Raw genomic sequence first — 26,598 nt, 5'->3', positions numbered from 1 at the left:
AAACGCTTCAATGTGTTGTTGGCCATGGATCGTCTCTAATTGTCATATCAACTTGTTTTGGACGTAAAATGTAAAATTAAAGATGGCAAAGGATTTCTTCTTTGTTCATTAACTGAAGTGTTTCTCAGCAGATTGCCTATCACATTTTCAACATTTTTGCTGTGACAACATTTTCAAGCCAACACAGGAGTATGGACTGGCTGCATGAGTTAACTAATCCTATACTCCTATACTAATGCCTGACTATTTCAACAGTCTGGATTCTGACTGTGAAAGGTAGTATGACGGTCTGATCATCATCTGAACAGAAACAGAAAACTAAGTCGATCAGAAACCGGAATTTCTAACCACCTCAACCTTACCAGAGGTAATAAACACTTTTGTTCTTTATCAATATCCAATAAATCGAAAGAGAAGGAAAAAGAAGAGGAAGAGGACGAAGTATTTGATGTAAAAGTTTTGGAATTTTTAAAAAACTTTGTGTCCTAAAATGTATATCCTCAAAGTCTCCCATGATGACATGTGCCTAAAAAGCCCTTCTGGGCCGTGGTCTGTCCATCTGATCTATATACTCACCGTCTCTAACCAGCTCTTTCCCAGTGTACCCTGATATCTAACAGGGGAATAGTGTGTAGATTTGAAGTTGCACTGAGAGAACAACATGAGTTTGTCCCGGTTCACATCTATTATAAATCTCCTCATGGCTCCCTGTGGGAGGATTTTTCAGGGGAAAGCTAAACTCTGCCACCCAAGGTAGTTCCACAACCTCTGACCTCTGTGACATCCCTCTCTGGCTGTCAAATCATGTGACCTGTCGCTCCACAGGAGGTTGTCATGGCTCAGCTCTTTTTCACTGCAGCGTTTTATTGTATTTTCCCACTAATAGTGAGCGGTTATTTGCTTACTGTATATTTGTGAATGTTAATGCATGTTTGCGTACATAGCCTATATGTGAGTCAATGAATGGGTTCTTGTGGTCAACAAATGCTTCTGATGAGAAGAGGGACTTCCATGATATGAATCAAGTTTGACCAACATGGCAGACGGTCGATATATTTCACTCGTCATTTTTATGTCTGTAATATAAAGCTGTCAAGCCATCAGTTCTGAGAAATGTTCTCATGATTGATGGAGGGGAAAAAAGGTCTGTTCTTATTTATAGCTAGCATTTCTTGAATGCCATGTAAGGAGGTGCTCTACATTGTTGCTGCAAAGCTAAAAGCCAACAGAGAATGCCAGGGAATATTTAGATTTAGATTTTTCATTTAGTTTTAACCCCCCATGGCTGAACCCTGAAGCTAGAGAGCCCGATGACTGGCTGTGTAAGTATGGAGTGAAACGAAGATAAGATAGCAGCTGACTTTCCCACACTACAGAACTCCTTCCTAATCATCTGCTGATTCTAAGCTATGCTAGTGCTACTGCCAACAGGCCAATTACAAATACAAATCACTTTGCTGATTAAAATAAGCTTCATAGTCACTGACTATGGCATTCAATCAAAAGGCCATAACAATCATTTATTGACCTGGGCTGAAACTGTCACTCGACGACAACCGTTATATTATCAGGGATAGGGACAGGGTATTAGCTAGCTGCTAGCTAAGCTCAAATAGCTAATGTTAGCGTTGCTTGATCCTAGTGATAATGGCATCACTATGCCTCTTTTGTTTTCTTTTCGTCAACTTCCTTTTTCAGACTGCTTGATCTCTTCTTTATTAATATATAAGAAAAATGTTTTGATACTTTTTTCCGAATCTGACTCTTCTTCACCTGTTTGTTTTCCTGTACTGCATCTGTCTGCTAATGTGGGCATATCACGCCCACATTAGCAGACAGACGCACACACACCAGACAAACACTCCAATCTTTTAGTTCAAAGTGACTTGGCAAAACCACAATAACAAACACATTTCTCTTAAAACATGAAACAATACAGTCCTTAAATGCATTTAAAACAAAAAAGTTCATATCCAGATTTTTTTGTTCGCTTTTTCTTTACACAAATTATAAAAATGTGGGTAAAGGCGGATCTCCTTGCACAAGTACAAAACAAGCGTCCATTTTATTTTAACTTCTTCTTCTTGACAAATTTGGATTCGGAGCATGCACAGCCACGCTTGCAAAGTTATTAAAGTTATTTATCTAGGGAAATGTTTTCTTGTAATGCCTTCACCATCATTTTTCAGCACATGCACAACTACAAGCTGACCTTGACAACACACATATTGGCGGCTGACCAGCTCTTTTGTCATAGACGGGGGTTAGGAGTATTGTTGATGAGGGAATAGAGAAGTGTCAATGTGTTTCCCACCCACTTTTCTCAGCCAGTCTGGGGATTTAACTGACGACCTTACGGTTAACAAGCTTGCATCTCCTAACTCCATGCTACCGCTCCCCTGATCAGATGAAGTCAGAAGAGAGCAGTAATACCAGAGGAATCCATCCAATAGTTGCATTACAACCCTCACATTTGCATAATTATGGTTCACATAGGAATAATTCTTGGCAAATACACATTGTGACCCTGCCTCCTGTCTAAGCCATGAGAATTTCTGTACAGTGTCTACAACATCCCAAAATGACGTAAATCTAAGCCTATAACGCTGTGTTCAACGCTGAAGTACATGTGTTAACCTTTGATTTGACATGATTAAATAACCGTTGTACCGCCATGTCAGTTGTGTGCAATTTATCTTTAGTTACGTTTGGTGTTTGTGTCCCGCCCATGTGTCATCTACATCTACATCTACATCACACCTACAAAATGAGGCCATGGGAGACAGAAACTTATGAAACACATTATGAGGATTTCACTTTGCCCTTTTTCCAAGTAAAGAAAGTTCACGATCTGGACTCCATACTGGGTATGAGAAAAACGTAACCTCTCGAGGGTCAGCCAGGAAAGTCGTGTCCAATATAATCTGATGTCTTACTCCAATAACCACACTGAAGAGAAAATGTTGGGAGCTTGTTTGTGTTGTACTTTGGGCCAAAGAAACTACATGTGCAGTACAGACAGAGCTTGTCGTTACCTTGCTCAAATTGCTTGCTTTACAGGAACCGAGACTTTTGGTAACATTATCATTCTTTTACCTTGGCTGTTAACCAGATCTAACCCGAGATCAAACGACAGAAAGCTTTAACTTTGAAAAAGATTTCAAACTTGAGGGTTTTTTGAAGGATAATTCAGCGAAGTGAGTTTAAAGTTGTATTTAGTTTTGTACAGTTTTATAATTATCTTAAAACACCTACCCTTATGTTTCCAGAGTAGTTAAACTTTAGAAGAGTGAATATGGCGTAAAAATATTTTTGTAAATTCTAAAGGAAAATGACTTTAAAGGTGAAATACTTTGGTAGCATGGGCATTGTTATGTTAGTTCTCTCACAGCACCTCTGTGATGGAGAGCTTCCTAAAGCACCAAGGAGAATATTCACACCGTCTCTTCCGTCACCAGAAAGTGTTACAGATGTGTGAAAAAAAACTCAACAGATGACACACCAGACAGTAAAAGCAATAATACACTGAGAATGATGGTAAACAATGAGGAAGGTGAGAGAAAGCAGTGGCCGTAAAGTATGTTGTTTCAGACCTGGGGAGTAAATTACAATGTGCTTTAGAGAAATGCTGGCAGATACGCCTGAACTCTGCTTTCAGTGGTTCATCAGACTTCAGAGAAATGTCTCTTTCAAAGGCCCAGCTATTAAATTGCATAGAGCTACACTGTATATATATATATATATATATATATATATATATATATATAAATATTTTACAAAGTTGTTTTTATTGAATATTCAAACTTCAGTCACATTATCCGGTAGGCTTTAATTCCTAAAACAAGTAAAAAGTTCTCATTTTATGTAAAAACGTACTTCCAATATGCAGATAATGTGGTTATATCTTGAAAGCAAGCAGATCTTTATCATTGAATAAACAATTGAATTAATGGCAAACAGACAAATGGGGAAAAAGTACTTATCCCAAAGAAGTATGATTGTAAAAGTATATTAGGACTCTCATTGCTGATCAACCTGTGGCTCAGCAGTACTCAGGTCCTTTTTTAAGTAAAATTAGCAACAGTTCAATTCAAAGTATGCAACAGGTCCTGTATCAAAAACGTAAATAAAAGTATTACTAATATACATGTATTCTTTATTCAACCAGGTAAAAGTCTCATTGAGATTCAAAATGTGTTTTCCAAGAGTGACCTGGCCAAGAGAGAAGCAGAAACATTGCTACAACAATAAACATAAAGAATACAAACAGACAAATAAAACAGCCACACAACTCAGCAAGCGCAATATTCAGTTGAAATGCAATATAAAAAACTGTTAAAAGGCATACGGTACCATTTACCTTACCAATGTATTTGAAGTCTCAAAGGTAGGCTACTCATAATGCAGAAAATACATATTTACTATTATAAATCTTTTATTGGATTAATATTACTGACGCATAAATGAGCAAGTAACGTTTTAGTTGTTGGTCGAGGTGGAGCTAATTCCAACAATTTTATATATTATTGTGTAATTTTATCTCTAACAGTGCATCAACCTCATCCTATGTAAAATCTTAAGTAACTTGTAACTAAAGCCGTCACTTAAATGGAAATACTCAAGAAAATACAAATACAGCTTTCGAGTAAATGCGATTAATTATATTCAATATTTGGAAGTACAATGTATTTTCTGTTCCTTACATAATACTTTGATACTTTGTTCATTTTTCATGCTCAAAATATAAATGATCCTCTATTAAACTGAAATATCAAGATTCTTCTGGTCGCACTCTAAATAGTAAATGAATGGTGAAACTGTGTGCCACCTTTTACAGTGGAATCAGAGTGGTCCAGTACTTGCCTGCAGGGCATGTCTGCCTTACAAAAGGACATAGCTGGGAAGTCAACTCTGCACTAAGTTAACGATGCTTGTCTGTTAAATGTCAACAGAGGAGTCTGATAGCAACAAAGACACAGTCCGCTTGGTCCTGCATCACAGTAGAATGACTCATTTAATGGGGATCATTGCAAGCCTTTTGTACGTGACGTCTTCCAAAATGAGCCGTGAATGATGACACGTCTTGTTTTCCCTCTCGCAAACTTTTTTTTCTTTTTGCAGAAAATGCTAATAAACAAAGATGGATTACATTCTTTTCTCCGGTATGGAAGAATTGGGGCTCGTTGCTGATAAATGACGATATTAATCAACCTGTTTCCAATAGCGTTACCCATGACCCCTTTCTCTGCTGTAAGGTCAGGGATACATTGAATGCTCGGCCACGATGGATCTGAGGACATTCCAAAACCTCCCCCAGAGCTGTTTACGCTAACAGCTGTCGGTTTGATAGAGAAGAAGTGTCTTGTGGGATATGTGGTTTCTGTGAATGGTGAACTCTTCATCCTTATTTCTCTCCCTCGACAACGGCACTGCTTTTGACCCTCTCCTCTTTCATACCAAAAAGAGTGATCACTGAAGGCGGCTCAAACCTCGTCTGTCTTTTTGAGCCTGTGTTTGTTGATGCCGATTGTTGATATTGTGTGTTTAAGCCTGGAGCTGAACTTCTCGTGAGGCGGGGGGGACAACCGCGGCTTGCATTTATGTGGAGGGGTCACCACACAGTCAGAGAGATGAGGGAATCACAGAGCGGTCAAACTCCTGGGTAAGGTTAATCAGGTGTGCTGTCTTTTGCGGCTTCTTAAACTTCAGTGTGTATTTACATTTACACTTTTGCTCTTGTCTTTGTGGTTCTGCAAAGGCTAAAGATAGACGTGACCCTGCACACTATTTAAATGCAGAGCATTGCTCAGTCTCATGCACAGCATTTTAACATGAGGAGAAATCCAAAGCTTGACAGGCCTGCCATGCCTAGTTACGGTTGCTAAGCTAAGATTGGACAGCTGCTGTTTGGGGTAGAGAGGTTTAGCGAAAGTATAAAAGCATTGCCTCAGGCCTGTTGATTGTGTTACGGTTTCTACCAGAGGTTCATAAAGGCACAGAAATGTGCATCTTCTTTTTTTGAGAGTCACAACTATTTGTACTGTATTGTTCTTCCTCGTGATGGTGCATGCTTCCCTCTGCATGCATGTTAACACTTTCCTTTTCACTCATTATCCATACTGAATGGTTGGGATCACATTCCTGTATACTTTTGAAGGTGTTTAGTCTTTCTTCAGAGTGTGTGTGTGTGTGTGTGTGTATCCACTTGACCTTTTTGAATCAGGTCCATGTTCACATATCCTGAGCAGGAAACATCATGTTACCGTCTCCTTCTCTTAGTTTCTTTTAATTCTGCAACTTTTTTCAGGAAACTAAAGGAATTACATTCAGATTGTGAACTCACACACACACACACACACACACACACACACACACACACACACACACACACACACACACACACACACACACACACACACACACACACACACACACACACACACACACACACACCCTTGTGTGGTTTTGACACAAGTTAAGCCAACATGTTTCCAATTAACTTCCATTCAGCCGGCTGGTATTAGGTTGTTCAAAGATGTACAGTCGAGAGCCTTAAATCACACCGGATTAGCCACAACCTCCAAAACCAAATCAGCCGGGCAATTTGTTGTCCGACCTGGTTATGTTCTCTGTCTCAGGTGATTTGAGTTGAAGGTTGCTGTGTGCTGAGTGAAGCAGTGTTGTTTTCATGTGGTTACTTTTTAAAGATGAGAGGACATGCACAGAAAATATCTCTTTACGTTTTAGGTGTTTAGCTGACCATTACGTTCAGTGCAGGTGCACAGTAGGTACATTATAGGTGTAGTTAAGGCAAGCAGGTAGGATGAAGGGACATTTACTAGAGGCCATGGTGAGGAACAGGCCAGGCAGTAGTCTGAACAGTCTGACAAAGCCTAAAGGGGCAGGACTGGGGAACAGGTGAGGAGCAGGCAACAAGGAACAGGTATAGGCATAGACGGATTACCGCAAGTGGGCGTGTGCATTCAGAGGTTTTTTTTTTTCTTTTTCGGTACAATTTAAAAAAAAAAAAATTGGAATGAATGTTGTTTTGAAAACAAGTCTGCAGATTACCTCTGCTCTCCTCACAGTCACCACACAGGGGCTTGAGGCATTTCTAGTGTCCGAGGTTCGGTTTCGTTTGCAGCTCTTTTTCCAACTGCTGTTCATTTCCCATTTGAAACCAAAAGTCAATAATGACTTATTTTAACTTACAAACGCAACATACTTAACTTGCGTGACAAACATATTAATTTTAACCCAAACCATAATATTTTCTTCAACCTAACCAAGTAGTTTGAATTTGAAAACTATAGCACTACCCTGCATGTTGAAGCCCCCAACACAGCCAATTCCTGGTTGATCCCATACGGAAGTGCCAAAAAATGCAGTTCTCTGAGTGTCCACTAGGGGCAGGTCTCATAATAGAGCAGTTTCTCATTGACCCCCATGTTTAACAGGCCGTTTTCACAGCATAATTAAACCTGTTTAAGCCCTGGTACAAAAAAACATTCTAGTCTGCATGTTTAGGTCATATCTCCATGACAACACTGAAAGGGTTCATTTTTTTTGTACCAGGCTAATTTTTATTTCATTGGAGGTTAAAGTTGATGAATAACTAGGGGCGATGCCTCTTGAGTGACAGATAACCGCTGGCCCTCACTTCTCCCTGGAGGTATACGTCAGCCAGATGAACATGGACATCTCATCAATGCCCTTTTTTGGTAAGAGGAAATGAGGCGGAGTCCAAGTATGACAAGAAGGCGACTCCCGTAGGCAAGTGTGATTGGATCAAGTTGTGAGAGCGGACCTTGATGCAGAGGCTACGTCCATTTTTTATACAGTCCATGGTCCTGACCAAGCGTCTGTATGCAATGAGCTGGGAGTGAGAATGTGTTGGAGAATCAGGCGACTGGGACAGGTACGAAAAAGCATCCAGTGGATAGTTGGAGAAATGCCATTATTATGGCTAATGGTATTATTATGCCATTAGCCATAAAGGGTACTGGGGCAGTGAGAATGTCCCTTAAGCTGGGACGGAGAGGCAGAAACGCAGAATTACCCCTAATTTGATTTTAATGAAAAATAAATGAATGAAGAATGATGCATCATGTTACTGATCAGCCAGAGAGTTCCTGTATCACCTTCCCACCTTAATATGCTGACTAAAAGCACACACAGCATGACTTATATACTGTTATACACACACCTCATCATATATCCTTCACTGTCTCCATGAACTCTGTGTGAGGTCCTTCTTCATCTGTTGACATGACTCTTCATCAATCTGCTTTTATTGTTCTCCAACGGACAGCGCACGTCTGACTGACTCTAATTAGCCCGCCGCACTTATTTTATTATTCACAAGTGGCTTGTAATATTTGATCTAGTTTTATTAAGAATATTTCACACATTGAATCTAGGCCTCTCTCTTGTTGTAAAAATTTCTGCTGAGCTGGATCAGAGCAACGTGTCAGTAAAAATAAACACTGATAAACAGTGTGTGCATGTCAGCCACCTCCATCATGGCTGAGTCTCAGCTGAGTAAGCACAGTATAGAAATCCCATAATAAGTTCTGAATGTGCCCAAAAGGCCCAAATATGCCCTCTAAACGGCTTGGTCCACGTCCAAAACCATTTCTCAAGTTCCTCGTACACGTCTACACACAGGTTAGAGGTAACAGCTGTACCATGAAATTAATCGGCCCTACATGACTCTGACTTTATTGGAGCTGACAGCTTTATAAAGGTACATGGGCGCCCTGGTGCTATGGACGAGTAATGAACCTGCACAAATTAATACTTTTGAAACCTCATGTGTTAGATTATCACACAGCGATGGTAATGGCCATTACATGTGCCTTTCTTCTTTACTCCTTTACAGGAAAAAAAGACTATGCTGAATAGGTTTCAGTTCTAAGGTGGAAAATGTCAAGCGATAGTCCTGTTGAATTATTCATCTGGCCTCAAAGTGGGTTTTCCTCTGCAATGCAAGGCTGTTTGCATGAGGTTCTGGCCTGGTGATGCCTTTCTGTTTGAGCTGGATTACCTGCAGCAGGAAGTCTGGTCCCCTGTGTTTTACTTCTCTCTGTGGAATGAGAGGTTTCACGGTCTGTAGTACAACTTATCCAACCTGTCCTGAGGTGTTACAGTCAACATGACTACGTAACTCTTGATGACATTTCTTGAATGAGAGAAATGTATTCTGCTCTACATTTTCCACTTCGGAACTGCATCAAGTGATATTTAAGGTATTGCTATTAAACTAAACTAAACAACATATTGTATTGTGAAAGGGGTTGCTCATAGTGTTGACCCCACTAAGAGTCAACACTCGACTTTACAAATGTGCATCTCTTACCTGTTATAAGCCCATTATTTGATTTTTATGTATTTGATATTGAGCCTCCACATCCTGTAGTGACCTCAAATTACATTTATATACTACTTTATATACTAACCTCCGGAGCTGAAAATTAAAACCAACACGGAAGTGCCAAAAACTGCAGTTCCTTGAATGGCCACTTGAGGCTAGCTCAAAAAGTGAGTGAGTGAATTCCCAATAACATCCATTTGAAAATTACGGAAGCCCTTACAGGTAAGCACTTACAGGCTATATTGTAACATAAGTGGTCAAGTCAGGTTTGTTTGCGTGTGTTCGTGTGTGTGTGTGTGTGTGTGTGTGTGTGTGTGTGTGTGTGTGTGTGGGGGGGGGGGGGCACAGACAGGCCTTCAGCTTATTTTGTCCACACAGTCAACGTCAGTTGTCACAAATCAAAGACAATCTGACGATCTGATGAAAAGCTCAGATCGTTTTGGGTCAACATGTATTTAATTTGTGACTGACAGCTGATGCTGACTGTGGACAAAATAAGAATACAGTTCTGCTCATAACAGAATTACGCTTAGAGCCCCACTTTGGCCATGGGCGACACTGGTCATGGCTCTTACCAGTAGTTTTGAAAACTTTTTGACGGCACTTAAAGTAGATTTAAATCAATACAATATGCAAACATTTTTTTTACAGATAAAATACAGACATGTAAGTGATTTTATTTCATATGACTTTATTGAAAAGGGGCTTGAGTATCATAGCTAAAATACTGCCTCTTGGTTTACAAACAGTGACAATACAGAGAATAATAGTCTAGTACATCTCAGGTATATGAAGATTGTGTCAGAAGCTGCCTCAAAAGACATATTTCACATTGTCTCGGGGTCCAAAGTAGAACACACGCACCCACATTAATTACTAACACACTGTTGCCGATAAATGTGAACCTGAATGTGTGTTTGGTCCAAATAATACACACGGAAAAAAAAAACACATCTGTAAAAGCTCTGTTTGCACAATGATAAGGGAGTCTGTGTATTTTTTAACATTTAATCACACTAAATATTCTTTGCGGTGACACTTCAATGAGATTAAATGTTTTCACAGGAGCCACAGTACTAAACACAACAGATCTTAAAGTCTGATTAATAAAACAAATTACCTGCTATTACATACATATCTTATTAACATGAATCAGTAATGCAGTTTTTCCACACGTACTGCACGTTTTTCCTGTTATTGAGATTAATGGAGTATAATTTTCAATTATACCTTTCAAGAAATAACACAATCTTCTTTCTAAATGCAACTCTATAGTTAATAAAGTCATTTGGGAATAATTGGTGGTTTTGTAATGAAATTACACAATAAATGAATACAATTAGATGTTTATCATTGCATATCAGTGCAGATGGAAACAGGAACATTTCATTTTATTTAGCAACGTGTTTAAACAAGTTAGTACAATAATATAAAATAATGTCAATTAACTTGTATTATATTCATGGGAAATGAAATACACTTACAGCATTATTGCACCATGAGCTGCAAACTGATGTGAGTATCACCTGTGATCAGGCACTCAGCAAACAGACCGAGTAGAACAAAACAAAGACCATAGCAATGACCACAACCAACGTTACAGTTTCAGGGGGGAAAAATGTACGGCATCGAAAATGAAAAGAAAGCCCGTGGGGTGCGGGGGAGCGTCCAGATTGGAAGCACATGTTGGTCGCTCGGATCTCAACTCAAAGGTTTTGTTCTGTTTTGGCTCAGTTGCTCTATTGACACATCATACATTATACTCAGTCAAACTCTAAAAAATTGAATTGAGTGTTCGACGGGGGCGACTGGTGGGCGAATTGTTTCCTGACTCGTGTAACACAATGACAGCAGCTTTTGTTTCCAATCACTGTGTGTTGAACTGTTACATCGCAGACTGTTGATAAGGAAACAGTACGGAGAGAACAACAAACCAGGACGACGATATTTCATTGGTTCAGCCGATTTTTGAATCCACATTGTAAAAAAAAAGATAAAAAATAGTATTTTAGTAACAAACCATTACATACAGTATATTTATTACACAGCTTTGTTGAATACTCTGTTGGTCAGTTACGGCGTTCTTCAGTCTGTTGCTATGATCATAGACTCTGGATGACTGTTTTTAAATCAATAAAATCATTTTCAAACCAATATTTTGTGTCATATTAATGATTTCTTTAATAAGTAGCTGTGTAATACGCAGGATAATGTAGAGCGAGCCAGTCATTATTGCGAATTAAACCTCCACCGTTGAATATCGCATGAAACCTTGAAAATGAACCTTAATGATGTTTCTCACATTTTATTGACTAGCCTTCATTTAGTGGCCACTGCCTACTGTACATTGCATTAAAAAAGCATTTAGTAAGATTATACACATTATAAAAATAAAACAATTACATTTAAAAGACACATCTGATAATAAAGTGGCTCAAATATATATAAAAAGGAATACTCAATAATCTTTTTGCCACTGTGAACATTCCCTTTGTGACATTTATCATTCAGCGGTTTAGCTTTTCATTCCTACCAAGGAAAGGTGTTGGTATGAAAATTCTGCAGCTGAATGCTATACACTGTATTTATAATCCCTTTGACGAAGACTTATGATGATATTTTTCTCAATCTTTATCTAATAGATGAAATACAAAGTCATGCTTTTTGAGGTTTACAGGTTTCTACATGTTACATGTCTAATATTTGGTGTCTCTTTACTGATATGTTCAATCCACAAAAAAGCTGCATTGATAAGTGTTTCATTTCTTTATAGTGTTCATCAGTACAGTATATTCTTAGCATAACACCAGCTTTCCATTTCATTTTCCATATCAGACTCTAAAAACAGCGCTTTAAATATGGTGACTGGTAAAAAAAACATAAATGTGTTTCATATAAGACACAGAGGTCACAACATCTTATTGGAAATATTGCATAAAATAAACAGTGAAATATAATTATGTCAATGGCTCTGACCCTTACTGAATATATAGCACCACAAAATCAGTGCTGGTTTCTTCGCCTATCATTTATGCGCTCTGTGTGTGTTTGTGTGTGTGTGTGCACACGTGTGTTTTTGTGTGTCTGTGTGTGTATCCGTGTGTTCCTGTGCGCATATGTGTGTGTGTGTGCCTGTGCGTGTGTTTGTGTGTGTGTGTGTGTGAGCTTCCATCTGTTTTATTCCTGATGGTGGAGCAAAGCATGAAGACGATTCAAGGTACGTGGCCTGCCCTGATTGGTCACGGCTTTTGAAGGGTTAACCCCATTGGCCAGCCTCTGTTACTGACCCCTCAGTCATGGAGTAATGCCATTTTCACTTCTTATAAGAGGAAACATTTACATTTAAGTCTGTAACGCCTCCAACCAGAGTCCCTGTTTGATAACACTTTGTATTAATGTCCTTGAAATAAGATTCAATTAATATGTAACAATGGGCCTTATGAGTTCTTGTAAGACGTTTAATAACATTATAACATGTTAATACGACTACATAAGTGTTAAGAATAGCATCACAAACATGTGTATTTATTGCTTAAATAGTCGTAATAACACATACTATAATAATGTTAATAAGCATCTTTTGAGGACTTATACGACCCTTATACCTGTTAAGTGACACTTGTAACAAGGACCTTAATATGAAGCGTTACCAGCTTCTTCAGTTTTCAAAACTGCAGTTAATATAGAGGACATGACCAGTCAACAAAATCCCAAATGTAATTTCTACTAGGACGCTAATGTGAATATTCTTGTTCTGACATGAGATGAAGGCAGCATTACCCAGAAAGCTCAAATTGTTCTGTGGCTGTGTGAAGTAGGAAAACACTATATAAAGACACACAGAGCTAGTTTATATGTTGGACATTCAAACAACATACACACACACTCACACACACACACACACACACACACACACACACACACACACACACACACACACACACACACACACACACACACACACACACACACACACACACACACACACACACACACACATACACACACACACACACACACACACACACACACACTCTCTCTCTCTCTCTCTCTCTCTCTCTCTCTCTCTCTCTCTCTCTCTCTCTCTCTCTCTCGGGCCCAGCACTCACACACATGTATATATGACATTAGCATTTGTCCCGTCATTTTAAGGTATAATTGCACTTGGTGCTAATATGGTTAGTTGGAAGTGACTGCATGGGTGTCCAGAGGGATCAGTGTCGTGCTGGGGACAGCGCATTTTGGTGGTGAAGTGCTGGTTTTGCAAGCAGTCCAGCGAGGTGGACAGGTACATACAGCGTGTTTACATACATCCATAGCAGTGACTGGGAGGTATGCAAGTTCGACCCGGGGATGCCAGGCCTGATGACATACATGTCTTCCCTTGCGTTTAGTTTTTCTTGTTATTGCGTCTTCTAGATTTCTTCACCCTGGAGAGAGAGACAGAAGGATTAGTTGTTTTTTAGCTTGAACAGAGATCATTGTTTCTATCCTTTTGCTGAACTAGATGGGGAAATGTGTACAGGCAATTAGCACCAATAGATTCAGGGTTTCTACAACAACCTGTTTACATGCTTTATTGCTCAAAAAATACATTATTGTTCTTGTTGTCTGTCTGAATATACCTGTATTGAGCCTCTATTTGAAAAGCTTTATTTTAGTGCATGTCTCTTTAAGACCCCCTCCTGAAAAAGCCCAGTCTGCTCTGATTGGTCAGGGTTTCTGGGTCTTCCACATCCCTCCACGTCTCTTCACAGTCATTTCAGGCGGGGAATGACTGTAGCGGCACTATAGCGACACTTTCTAACTATATACAGTTTAGTTGTGACATCACAACTGTACAGAAGTCCTGATGGATTAAAAACAGTTAAAGTTTCTAAATACGGGCTATGGGCATTTCTCTGTGGATAGAGGGTTATGATACTTTCCCAGTATTTAAATAGCACCTCGACCTGCTTTATAATAAAAAAAAGGACCTGGAAATATAATCATTTACGAGGACCTTAAGGTAACCCCCCAATTTCCTCCCTATGATTCATGTGCAGTACATAAATGAAGCGCTTCCTACGCTAAAAATGTTACCAGGGTGTATAATCCAGAGAGTAACAATTATTCCTTTAAAAAAAGTATTCTGGGGGATAAAAATGTGTATCATAGAAATTGATTTTTACAGAGACAGAGTTGGTAATCTACATCTGTTCTATAGGAGATATGAACACGCAGCAGGGTGCTGTTTGTAATAGAGCAGACCCAGACTTGTTCAGGGCCTCAGGTGTTGGAGAACAGATTTGGGTGAACAACGCAGCATATAAATATCATTGATGTGTGACTGTAACCAAACATGAAAAAGGGTGACGTGGAGAAATAACACACATTCTCTTTTATCTAACAACATGGTTGGAACTCTGGACTTTAGTGTGAACAGTGCCGTTTTAAAGTGACTCTTCAAGTCCATTCATTCATGACTCCATAAATGAATGGAGTAAGAGTAACTTTAAAACTCGTGATCAGTGCGAGCACACTTACACGCAGCACATTTTAATTTGTTCTCACAAACAGGTCTGTACCAAATACTAAGAAAAATAATGCACAGAAATTTGTACGAAAAAACACGCAAAAACATGCTGACGGACTGCAGGACGAGATCGGAAGTCAAAATACCCTAAACAGGAAGTGCAACAATGCACAAAAAAACGTTACCTGACCGATTTTAGCCAACATAAGGTAACGTTAGGTAACGGTTAGGGTTAGGCATGGAAAACACTTGGTTAGGATTAAAAAAAGGCTGTAGATTTTTTGTACAGATGGGAACTGAACCCTGCTCCCCTGGCTTAAAGTCCAGTGTTTTAGGAGGAGGCAGTTGCCACCCCAACCTGACTCAATTGTGTAAAACATATGCATAACCTTTTGTAGTTATATGCATAAAAACATGCATGAGAACAGCCTAAACACTTCCAAAACTGAACTCTCTAAGTGCAGCTTTGGTCATTTTAACACGTTTGCTGTATGCTCCATCAATAGGCTTAAAATGCCTGTTGGACAGAAACAAGGCTGTTTCAGACACACTGGACACTTTGTGCTCAACAGTTGAGACACTCCACTCTCTACATTAAGAAGTCTATGTCAATCAATTCAATAAACTGTGATAACTTCCAGGATAAGGCTCCATTTTTAAAGCACTTCTGTATTCACGCAGGACTTTTGTTCTAACACAGTAAACAATCTTGTAAAACCTCTAGAAATTACTTTATAGTTTGTTTTCACGTCAGGCTTCAAGTGTTTATGGCGTTTTAAGATGCAGACATGCAGCCTGGAGATAATCACCACCAGACATGTTGGGAACTTTGTTTTTAATGAGGAATGCACACAGTTTAACTGCATAGCTTATAAAAAACTGAGTGAGCTGCTGCATTTTTTTTTTACTATGAATACTTTTTACCCACAATGCTGCACCCCAACCGAGACAACTCTGTCGCTGATGCGCACTTAGTGATGATAATTCTGTGGTAAAAATGCTTTTTAGGAATAAAAAAAAAAGTCAGTAAACGCATGATTTGGTACATTTGGTACATTTGGTGAGTGAGCTGGGCGGGTAAAGATGATGAACATTTGATTCACAGAAACATACTTATGAGGAAAAAAGGAAGCAGACATACCAGTGGCAGATTTATCACTATTCTTTCTTGATGCTAATTATTTCACAGATAATAATTCAGCTGCTTACATCAACCATGTCAGTGTTTTCAGGGAGTAACTGTCGGCAGGAAACTGAGAAATGGCCATTTGTAACAGTGGTTCATTTCTTCTTTGTCGGCTCTAAACTGAGCAGAGAAGAGAGCTGTATTTCATCTGTGTCTCTGTCAGCCTTGCTTGTGTCTGCACAGAGAGAGCAAGGAGGTTTCTTTTCTTACTTGTTAATGGCGTTCTTTAAGTACTGCTGCAGCCACTTGGTCTCTGGGTTGATGCAAACTTCCCTGTTGTTCTTCAGCTTGGCACTGTGGGAGAAAAAACAATAGAATTGATGGGATTAGATGCCACATTCTGAGCATTTCTGCTAAAATGTCTACACTAACACCGTTGTTCTCATGAAGAAGGAGCGGCAGAGGTAGAGAACAAGGAAATTATTTTTAATCCAAATTCGAATGTAATAAATCAGGTTCAAGGATGTCTACTGGAGAAAGTTTTCACCTCGGGGGCTTCTTTTGTAGCCAAACATGCAGCATTTTATTAGCAGTGTGGTCAACCAAAGTGTAACAAGACCTCTCAGTAACCTCAAGAAACATGACTGGCATTTTAATTATCTCGGCTCCTCAGAGAACCTCATTCAAGTTCCATTTTCTCCTCAGGACCACACAGGTGGTTTTGCACATTTTGCTCAGTAGCTACCAATCGAAAGTGTTAATAAAGATGATTATTATTCTAATAGTTTATATTGTAAATGCAGTAGGCTGGCTGTCCCTGTCAGCTCGTAGGCTTCTTCATTGGTGCACCTTCATTTATAAAGCAATAACTGGACTACTCCCTTCGTACCTCTGCACCTACCTCACTTTTAAATCAAATCCATCACACAGTTTGTGCTCTCTGGACATCCTATCTACCTCAGTCCCCAGAACTTGTACGGAGTTTGGGAAGAAGGCCTTCATGACCTCCCGCCGCTTGGAACAGTATTAAAAAAACACTAAGATCGCAGGAACTCATCACTATTAATGATTTTAAAACTAGGCTCACAAGTTTTTTAATGGCAAATTTTGGAGTGTGTAAATATTTTGCTGCATGGTATTTTTTTTTAATCATCGTCACATAATTATTGTTTTAGTGTGTATTGTGGTGCATTGTTGTGTTTTTTTTTTGTTTAACATGATCTCATCTCCCTCATCCTCCTTCTTCTTCACCACCTTCTGGACTGCTCTTTCTCATGTCTGTGCTTTTTTATCTTATATTTCGTTCCTTAATGCTGACATTTTGGCCACGCCTTGCTCAAAAAAAAGTTAATAAGATCTCAAGCAATTCTTGCCTGGTAAAATAAAGGTTAGATAAAATAAATAAATAAATAAGATTTACCATAGACTGTTTTCTAAAGCAAGATGTTTCAAAGTCTCCCACTGTAGGCCCCCCTCAGATACAATTAAGTCTGAAAACTGCAGTTTCCATAATGCTTTGGGAGATGTAAATAAGAAGTAAAATTTTGCCACAGAGACAGCTGTGGGCAAGGAAGAGCACCAATCTTTGAAGCAAACTTGACACGGTGGCTAAACAGTATAGCACTTTAACTATGGTAATGTGTGTTTCGGAGGTGATATTTTTCAAGCTGAACGGAAAATGCTCTAAAGATATGTCTAAACTCATCCTTTTTATGACTAGTAAATTTACATAATATGCTTGTTTTTTTATGAAAGCCCACTTCAAAAAAACTCAACTAAATCTCTAAAAACTACAGCACACATCCCTAAAACCCAAGGATTACTTCTTCTAACAAGCTGTCACCTTGGCTGCTTAATTTTGCATCACTTACCTTGCATTATTTTCTTTAACTATAAAAGGAACCCAGATTCCTTTGTTAGAGCATACCATAGCATAAAATAAAAATATCTGCTTTATTTACGGTCCGACTCCTGTCGGATAAAATCAAATAAATCAAAGGACCTTGATGTTGAAATGAGCAGAGTATGTCAGGATAATATCTGATATGGTTTACGAAGGCTGAGCTCAGAAACACCTCAGCTAAGCTCTAAAAACCTCAGCACATCCTACAACACATCCAAGCTGAAATGCGGAGGATTACTGCACATAACAGGCTGTCATCCTCCGGTCAGCGGTGAAAAATCACAGCTCTCTGTTTCCACTCAGGGACAGCTGGAGGGGAGGCTCACACTGCTGGTCACACTGCACTGCGTGGCTCGTAAAGCTGTTTCTATACTGCATAGCAAACACCTTAACTCCTAGTTTGATGTAGAGTTTGAAGGGAAGAGCATTTTGCTCAGGCTGGTTTGCTTTAAAATCCATGATTGATCTTGTCAATCGTTAATTAGGGGACGCACCTCACATTGAAAGAACCCACCCCAATTATTTTACGATCCTGGAAAGCAGAGAAAGCAGAGAAAAATAGCATAAATGAGGCTGGAAAACTTCAAAGTCTCCATTGGATTTATGATAAAAAATCCAAAAAGCATTTTATGTTCTCTGTTCTCTCTTTCTCTCTTGTTTAATTCTTATGTGTGGCATATTTGTCTGCCTGTCCTCTCCGGTGAATATTAACTAATGAATAAATGAATTCAATCAGTTTTATTTTTGGAAGTTTGCTATCACTTTTCTATATGAATAAGTAATATTAAAAAATGCTGAATTTGTCATGAACTTTTGAAATAATATTTCAAATGAGCAAGGGCTACAACTAGCATAGCCGTTACTTCCATTATTGATTAATCTGATTATTTTGTAGATTAATCAATCCATCAATTATTTGGTCTATGAAATGTCAGAAAATAATGAAAAAAATGTACATCCCAGTTTCTCAGAGGCCATGGTGATATCTTTAAATAGTGTGTTGTTTCTGTCCAAAACCAGAAGATATTCAGTTTAATACGATATAAAACAGAGAAAACCAGGAAATCTCTACATTTGAGAGGCTGAAAACAGCCTTTTCTGCCATTTTCAGGTAAAAGAAAAACAATTTAATGAAATATCAAATTATTATTGATTAATTTTATGTAGCTCTGCCTTGGTCAACTATTGTTGCAGCTCTAAAATGAGTGATTTCCTTTTGACTGCTTATGTGAAACAAAAACACATTTCAGACGCTGTATGATCTTCCAGTGAAAACATAAATCATTCTAAAACAATTGGGAATCACAACTTGTTGATGGATATTTACTCATCAGGCTGTAATTTGCAGCACTGAAGCCGGAGCTGCAGGGATTTCAGAAAGATTCTACTTCATGATTAACAGCTCTGTGGCATCAGAGAGTGTGTGTTCTTGTGAGCTGACGGGGAGCTGAGCCAAATATTTAGGAGAGGATTTGTTCTGTTATCAGACAGACTGCTGGGAGAATGTCACATCTGTCAGGGCGAACAGGGGACAGGCGGCGGGGTCCCCCCCCCCCCCAAAACACGTGGATCTCACACCTCGGTGGCAAAAGGTCGTGTATGAGAGTTAACGACTCGAGAGGTGTCTCGCCTCGCGGTTCCTCTTTCTCCTCCCTCCATCTCTCCATCACACGGCTCTGCAAATTAAACGCATTCCTCACTGCTCCCTCTTCACTGCTTTCTGATTCAATCTAAACCCGACACTCTCCTCCACCCCTTTAATTCGCCACCTCCCCTATTCCTCGCCCCCATTTAGATGCACACACGAGCAAATGAGCAAATGGCCCCTAAAGTTAAAAGAGGATTTCAGGAGCATCAATCCAGGCACCAGCGCCAAATCCCTCAAACTAACATGTGAATCAGGAGGCCAAACAGCTCCGTAACTGGATCTGTGTTTGCTCTTTCCTCCAGGGATGTCCCCTTCTTCCCCTCCTCTTTTATTTTATTAGGGGTGGCCGGCTCATCCGTTCAGGAGCTCTGTGCTGTTTTGATGTGTCTCCCTTCATCCTGTTTATCTGTCTGCTTGTCTGGATGACCAACTGAGAGCCTAAACCCTAATTGACTTGGCTGGAATTTGAGGGCCGGAGTTCCCCAAGCAGCAGGTAGTAATTACTTCACAGCAAGTTAATACCAACAGCATGCTGGGACGGGTGAGGGGGTAGGATGAGGGCGCACGGTGGGACACAGGGCGGAGGGGGGAGGGGAGAAGGGGGGGCAGAGGGTATAGTGTTACCGAATTTCTTTCATGTGCCTCAATAGAGATATCGGAGCAACTCTGCGGGCTCCTTGCCTGGATGACTTCTTGACTCCTCTGGCAGTCTTCTGGAGGGAGGTTACAGGGAGTTTGTGTCCCGGCCAGAGAGCTGTGTGTCCTCTCTGACCTTTTGCCATTTATTCACCCTTTCTAACAGTCATTATCTCACTCTCCTTTCTTTCTGGGAGAAGCCTTTTTAGCCTTTTGGCTGTGAGGCTTCTGCCGTCCCATTTTCTATAGCGAACGAATGAATGAGGCTTTTTGATTAATGTGTTCCAGACATTATACTCAATGTTTCTGGACAGTTTGAGGCGGGAAATAAAAAAGAAGGGACACACAGGGTCAGCAGGAATACAAAGGTAATCACTTTGACCCTTAATTATTGCTTCCTTTTCAAAACATAAATGGCCCCCTCAAGCTCCGGCCGTTACCGCTTTCCTCTTTCAGAGAGGAAAGTGTTGTTTTAAACTCAGGCCTCCCATTAGGGGAAGAATAGGAGGATATTAAGATCATGCACACACTCACTCTCAATCTATATACACTGCTTTTTGTCAAGTAATGCCTTTTCCTTATCGTACCAAATAATGATGGGTGAGGGAATTAAAAAGTAAAAAAAAACATCTTTAAATAAAATGAGAATAATGAATGATAAAGCACTGGGCCACTGGGCCTATTACATATAGCCAGAAGGATTACATTTCTTGTAACCTCAACACTGTGAATTTATCAATAACAATCTAATACAAATCAAAGATGGCTATTTTTTTCAGAACCTTTAATTTGCAACATTAAATGAATATCAGCACAATATTTGACCTTTCAGGACTCAATCAACTCGGATGAGAGCAGCTAAGTTACAGTTGCACTGTTGTAGTCAATAACATGTTTATTACTAGTTGGAATTACTGCCAAAATGTGACATAACAGCCTTCATCTTACTTCTCCTCAAATACTATTGAATCTCCAAATGAGCACTGTGCATGGACCCATCGACCAACAGCCACAAATCAGGTTGTCATAAAAAAAAAATCCAACTTTATGTATGTGTAACTGATACGTAGCATGAACCTCCAGTAACAACAAAGACGCTAAAGTCCCTAACAGTGTCAGAAAGTTTCGCCCAGAGTTGGAGAGCAGCCGTGGTCTTTGCTGTACAATGTTTTGGCAGAAAACTAGAAGCTTGAGTTCACTTTTCAAGGCAGCACTGATAGAACTCTGATCAACACAGCTATGAAAACTCACTCATACACCAACATTTAAAATAATTAACAAAAAGATCTAAAAAGAGACAGAATCCTTCAGACAATCATCAGTCGTTCACATGAGGAAATACATTTCTTCAAGCTGATGAACTTAAGTTTACATTCATTCACTTACATGACTTGGAAGGGGCAGTTGGGTGTGTGGAGGAACTTGAGCTCTTTGATGGAGCGTTGAGGAACCGTGTTGAGGGTGGAACGACACCAACACCGCTCTACCAGACTGATGGGCTTTGCTGCAGACACACAAGGAAAATGAAAAATTAGCATCACTGTTTTGTGAAGTGATTAAAGTACAAGACAAAAAATTGTGCAGTTAAAACAAACAGACTACAATCATACACTGAAAAAACATGAACTGTAAAAAACAAACAAACAGTAAAATGATTGGCAGCAGAGTTTCCAGACAGATACCTTGAAATTACAGTAAATAACCATATGAAATTACAATATATTTAATGTAATTTGACTGTTTTTAAGTTTAAAATGTGCTCTTTTTTTATAGTTTATTACATGTGATTCTGTGTTACGGTTATTAACTGTAATTGGACGGTATCCATTAGCAGACTTTTCTGCCAGTCGCTTTATTTTATTTTCACCTTTTTTTTTCCTTTTTACAGTGTAGGGCACTCATAGCTCATATGTAAAGTTTTAACTTCTTTTTTAAGATTACGGTTGAGGTAGGAAGTTTTGTATCTTTGGGCTAAAATTCCGTCACACCCTTCCATAGGGATTCAAGTAGTTCAAGAGAAACTTGACTTCTGCACCTCCTCTTGGCTTAATCTTCAGGCTTTAGAAAAATCTAGCCTGTGATGGTAGACTCTGGCCAATCACACTTCATTTTTAGAGAGCAAAGGCATTTTTATTGGCTGTTCTACAAATGCAAGATTCATGTTGGAAAATTCATGTTCAGATTCATGTTGCAGAAAAAGTTCCAGCATTGCAACTGCGTCTGCATTCTCATTATCACGATTGGGATAATTGAAATGAATGACTACCAGCGTTACTCCTACAGTTTACGAATGTTTTTTTTTGCCTTTACCTAGGGCAACCCCAGCATTACACAAATTATACAGATTTTCATATAAGCATTATGCATGCAGCTGTACTTTCCTTTACGTTTATGTCAAAACTGTGCAACACATTAGCAAAGTGTGGCAGAACTTTAAGTTAGATGTTTTGTCATCATAATATTTAGACACATTTTGCTCATGGTACATCACATGCATAAACTCTGTTCATAAGTAGATTAAGTGACTTTCTTTCTTTTAAACAAATACATTGTTCAATTGAGACAGAGGAGAGATCATTTTGGTTCATATGGAGATTTATATTTTCACATCCACTTAAATAACAATCCAAAGTCAAACACAGTAGCTTCTTCTTCTCTTCAGTTGTGATTTCATGCATCTCTTTCCTCAGTGGACACATTAAAAGCATGTTAATCTACTGTAACAAGCCTTTTCAAAGCTTGGGAACGTATGAGTTTACCTGCTATTGCTCTGAACAACATGTTCATTAAAAAGAGATTAGCCCTTTTCTGACCAGTCACACACACTCTCACTCACACACACTCACAGAATTTCAGCTTTTCACTCCCTAAGCATTCAGCCCGGCCTCTTCTAATGGAGAGGGGTCCTCCACATTCAATTTCCAATATTTGCCCCTTTTATGAAAGAGCACTCTGCGGCTCAGACGGCACCAACAGCCTCTGAGGAAATCACCTCAAGTACATTCTTAAAATGATTACAAATCACCCCTGGGCCTCCATGGAGGTTTGTGGGGGTCCAGAGGACCACAGATGCACATGAATAACTCGCAATTACAAAACTCACTCTAGTTTTGTACTTAATTTGTCTTTTTAAAATACAATTTATTATTAGAAATTAGGAATCAGTCAAGGCTCTGTGCTGTAAAGTGCTTTACTCCATTAATTACATATAAATGGTTTAAAAATGCTTCTTTGAGGCTGAAATTATATATAACCTTGGAAAAGTTCACAGAGCAGATGTTGATTCTGCAACACGTTTTGTATCGGCCATTTCCTGCCCAGATAAACACAAATCAACTAAACAAGTGCATCTTGTGTTACTAACAGACCTTTGTTCTGGGGTTCAGCATATTCCTAAAGAAACGCCAAATGTCCTGCCACAAATGGCTAAATCCTCAGTAATATCAGCCTAATGATTCACACCCATTCAGGGTCTTTTCTCATGCAAACTAAGGGATCATTATGTAGCATGCAGTGCCGGGGCCAGAGGCGAGGATCCACTGCTATCACCGCTGCATTGTTTATCCCTAATTAGAAACTAATTAAAAGAAAGCAAAGGGAAAGGACAAATACACACATTTAGAGCTAGCGCTTTAATATGCAATAAGGGTCTTGCTGGGGGCCGAAACAACAAGCTTAGCATAACGCAGGCCAGGCGACTCGACACCCTGGTTGTCTCCTACCAAGGTTAACATGTGGGAGATTAATGTGGGGTCACCGTGGAAACACCGTGGAAACACTTCTACATGAAGGATTTTGGTGCAAAATATGGAAAAACAATACCAGATGTATTTCTCATTTCAGTGAATAAATAATGAAAAAATGACAGTAGTGATGTAGATGATTACTGATTATTACAATACAATTACAATATTGTAATTTAACTTTGTGTACCATTGCATAAGGGCTGCAATTAAACAATTATTTCCATTGTTGATAAATCTGCTGATTACTTTATAAACTAATCCATTTGGCCTGTAAAATGTCACAACTCGGAATTTCCCAGAGCCCAGACTGAGATCTTTTTTTTTTCTGCAAACCAAAAGTCCATAGATATTCAATGTTCTGTCACAGAAAATGATATTAAAACAAGAAGAAAAAAACAGAAGAAGTGAGTATTCTGCACTTTTCTTTAAAAATGGTCTAAACAACCAATTGTTTCTTAAAATACATTTTCTGTTGACTGACTATTTGTTTCAACAATTCAGTAATCATTTAATCAGCACAGATACGGATAAATGGTGGATGAATAGTTGTGGAATAAAAGTCTACTCTCTGGATACTATTTTTCCATGAGATGTAACAAAACATAATAAAAGCAGGGTTTTAAAAGTGCTGAAATTAAACAGCCAAAGATGCAACAAGTTCAAACCATTCTTGTGTGAAAGCATCATATTCAGGCGAATAAACCCTGACAGAACTGAAAGTTTTTGATAATGAAAAATCTTAAAAGCGTGTACATTTTCATTTTAATTTAAGACATTCACCTGACTTTCTTATATAGACTCAATCCAGAAAAAAGCGCTTAGACCATCCAGATTACAATAATCCAAATGATAAAGCTTCAACATCTTGAAAACTAAAACATCCCACGTAGCAACATTCCTACTAAGAATCAGTGAAAACACTCAAAAATTATCAAACCCTCAATCTCTGCACCATTGCAGCCTCCCTTCCCTCTCCTGGACTCACCGTTGGAGGTTGGTACATGTGTGGCCACGGCCAGCAGAGCAGTCAGTGCCAGCAGTTTGACGTCCATGGTGGTGGGCTAACAGGCTGCAGGAGGGCTGCTCTCTCTCTGCTACAATCCAGGGCACAACTGTGACTGCCAGCTCTGCTCTGCACTGTGTTAAATCTTCAGATGGAAGAGAGAGAGGGAGAGTGAGGAGGGAGGGAGAGGGAGTCCCACTTTCTCAGGAGGGAGGGGGGGGGGGTCGTCCAAGCATTAGAGGGGAGGAGGTGAGTGGAGGGGAGGGGAGGAAAAGGAGGGCGCAGCAGCGAGTCAGTAGAGACTTCCTCGATTGTAAATGCGTTGGCTGGGAATCAAGGAGAAAGTCTGAGGGGATTTCTCTTTCTCTCTTTTTTACTGGTTTCTCTCCATTTTCCACTTGTTCTCCCCCTTTCATTCTTTCTTTGTTAGTATTGATCTTCTGTCTATTTCATCTCTGTTTCTTTGTCTTTATAGTCCTTTTGTTTTCTCCATCTCTTTCCTCCTTTTCCATTTTCTTCGCCTATTCTTTTCACCTGCCAAACACACACACACACACACACACACACACACACACACACACACACACACACACACACACACACACACACACACACACACACACACACACACACACACCCACACACACACACACCCACACACACACAGACATACACACACACACACACACACACACACACACACACACACACACACACACACAAACACACACACACACACACACACACACACACACACACACACACACACAGACATACACACACTATTTTCAGGCTCCCAGCTGTTGCACTATATTCTTGTATATTTTAGCTGACTGTTGTGTTTTTTTTGCAGGGACCCCCCCCCCCCTCCTCCCCTCTCTCTGGACTTTCTAACTGTGTCTCTCTTTCTCTTTTTTCCACTTGTTGACTCTCTGTTATGTGGCTCTGCTCCCATCCATGGCGCCTTGTTCATGTCTTTATTGGGCTCCTCTGGTTTTCACGTCCGTTTCACTGTCTGCTCTTTGATGAAATTATTAAATACGGTTAAGTCTTTTCAATCGTGTTATTAAAATGAGACTGGGAGAAGCTGTGATGATAAATTAATTTATATAATATCAAATCAGATTAAAAAGGATGAATATGACAAACAGTCCTCCAGTTTTAGTCATTTCTTTATGAAATAAATGATACATTTTTTAAACCTGTGTATTTCACCAGATGTGAGGATCTCTTTAAAGATGGTGTATATTTGATTTCCTCAGGTTTGCAACTAAAACTAAAGTTTTTCTAGCCACTGAGACAGTGTTTCAAGTCGATTTTTCCTTTTTTGTACCTAAACATTTCTGTACAATAAGACCTGACGTTCAGCAGAAAGGACAGCTTGTGGTTTCTTGACCCTGTGACAATGAATCTTAATGGACAGCCAAACAATTATATCTTTATATACAGTAAAGAAAGGCTTTGAATGCTAACATGTTATTGTTTTTTCTGTTTACAAGCATATTCTTACTAGCAAAATAAGCACAAAGTTCAACACCATTAAGCAGCAGCATATTATGGCTGGACAATTAAAAAAAAAATAAAAACATAAGAAATTATAAAGGCCTGGGATACAACATGAATTCCTCTGATTAATATTTCCCTTCTG

At 39.3% G+C, this 26,598-nt stretch overlaps 1 protein-coding gene across 1 annotated transcript; it reads right to left on the bottom strand.

The window, feature by feature from the left end:
- Nucleotides 1–10,111: 10,111 nt before the first annotated feature.
- Nucleotides 10,112–25,045, bottom strand: cxcl12b (chemokine (C-X-C motif) ligand 12b (stromal cell-derived factor 1)). Its single transcript, XM_083935123.1, has 4 exons — nt 24,933–25,045; nt 21,588–21,705; nt 16,285–16,368; nt 10,112–13,803 (listed from the first exon to the last, which is right to left on the bottom strand). The coding sequence occupies exons 1-4, from the start codon at nt 24,997–24,999 to the stop codon at nt 13,764–13,766; spliced, it is 309 nt and encodes a 102-aa protein (XP_083791249.1). The 5' UTR covers nt 25,000–25,045; the 3' UTR covers nt 10,112–13,763.
- Nucleotides 25,046–26,598: the final 1,553 nt, after the last annotated feature.

This window comes from Echiichthys vipera, assembly GCF_963691815.1.
Source record: "Echiichthys vipera genome assembly, chromosome: 2".
Classification (NCBI taxonomy): Eukaryota; Metazoa; Chordata; class Actinopteri; order Perciformes; family Trachinidae; genus Echiichthys; species Echiichthys vipera.
The sequence above is the reverse complement of the archived record's forward strand: the minus strand, read 5'-3'. Positions and strand labels throughout refer to the sequence as shown.

Bases quoted from the DNA above. Each gene is read 5' to 3' on its own strand.
- cxcl12b (XM_083935123.1), bottom strand. From the start codon at position 24,999: ATGGACGTCAAACTGCTGGCACTGACTGCTCTGCTGGCCGTGGCCACA. The intron at 21,706-24,932 runs GTGAGTCCAGGA...GTGTGTCTGCAG, and splicing joins ACATGTACCAACCTCCAACG to CAAAGCCCATCAGTCTGGTA. The intron at 13,804-16,284 runs GTAAGAAAAGAA...CTCTCTCTCCAG, and splicing joins TTAAAGAACGCCATTAACAA to GGTGAAGAAATCTAGAAGAC.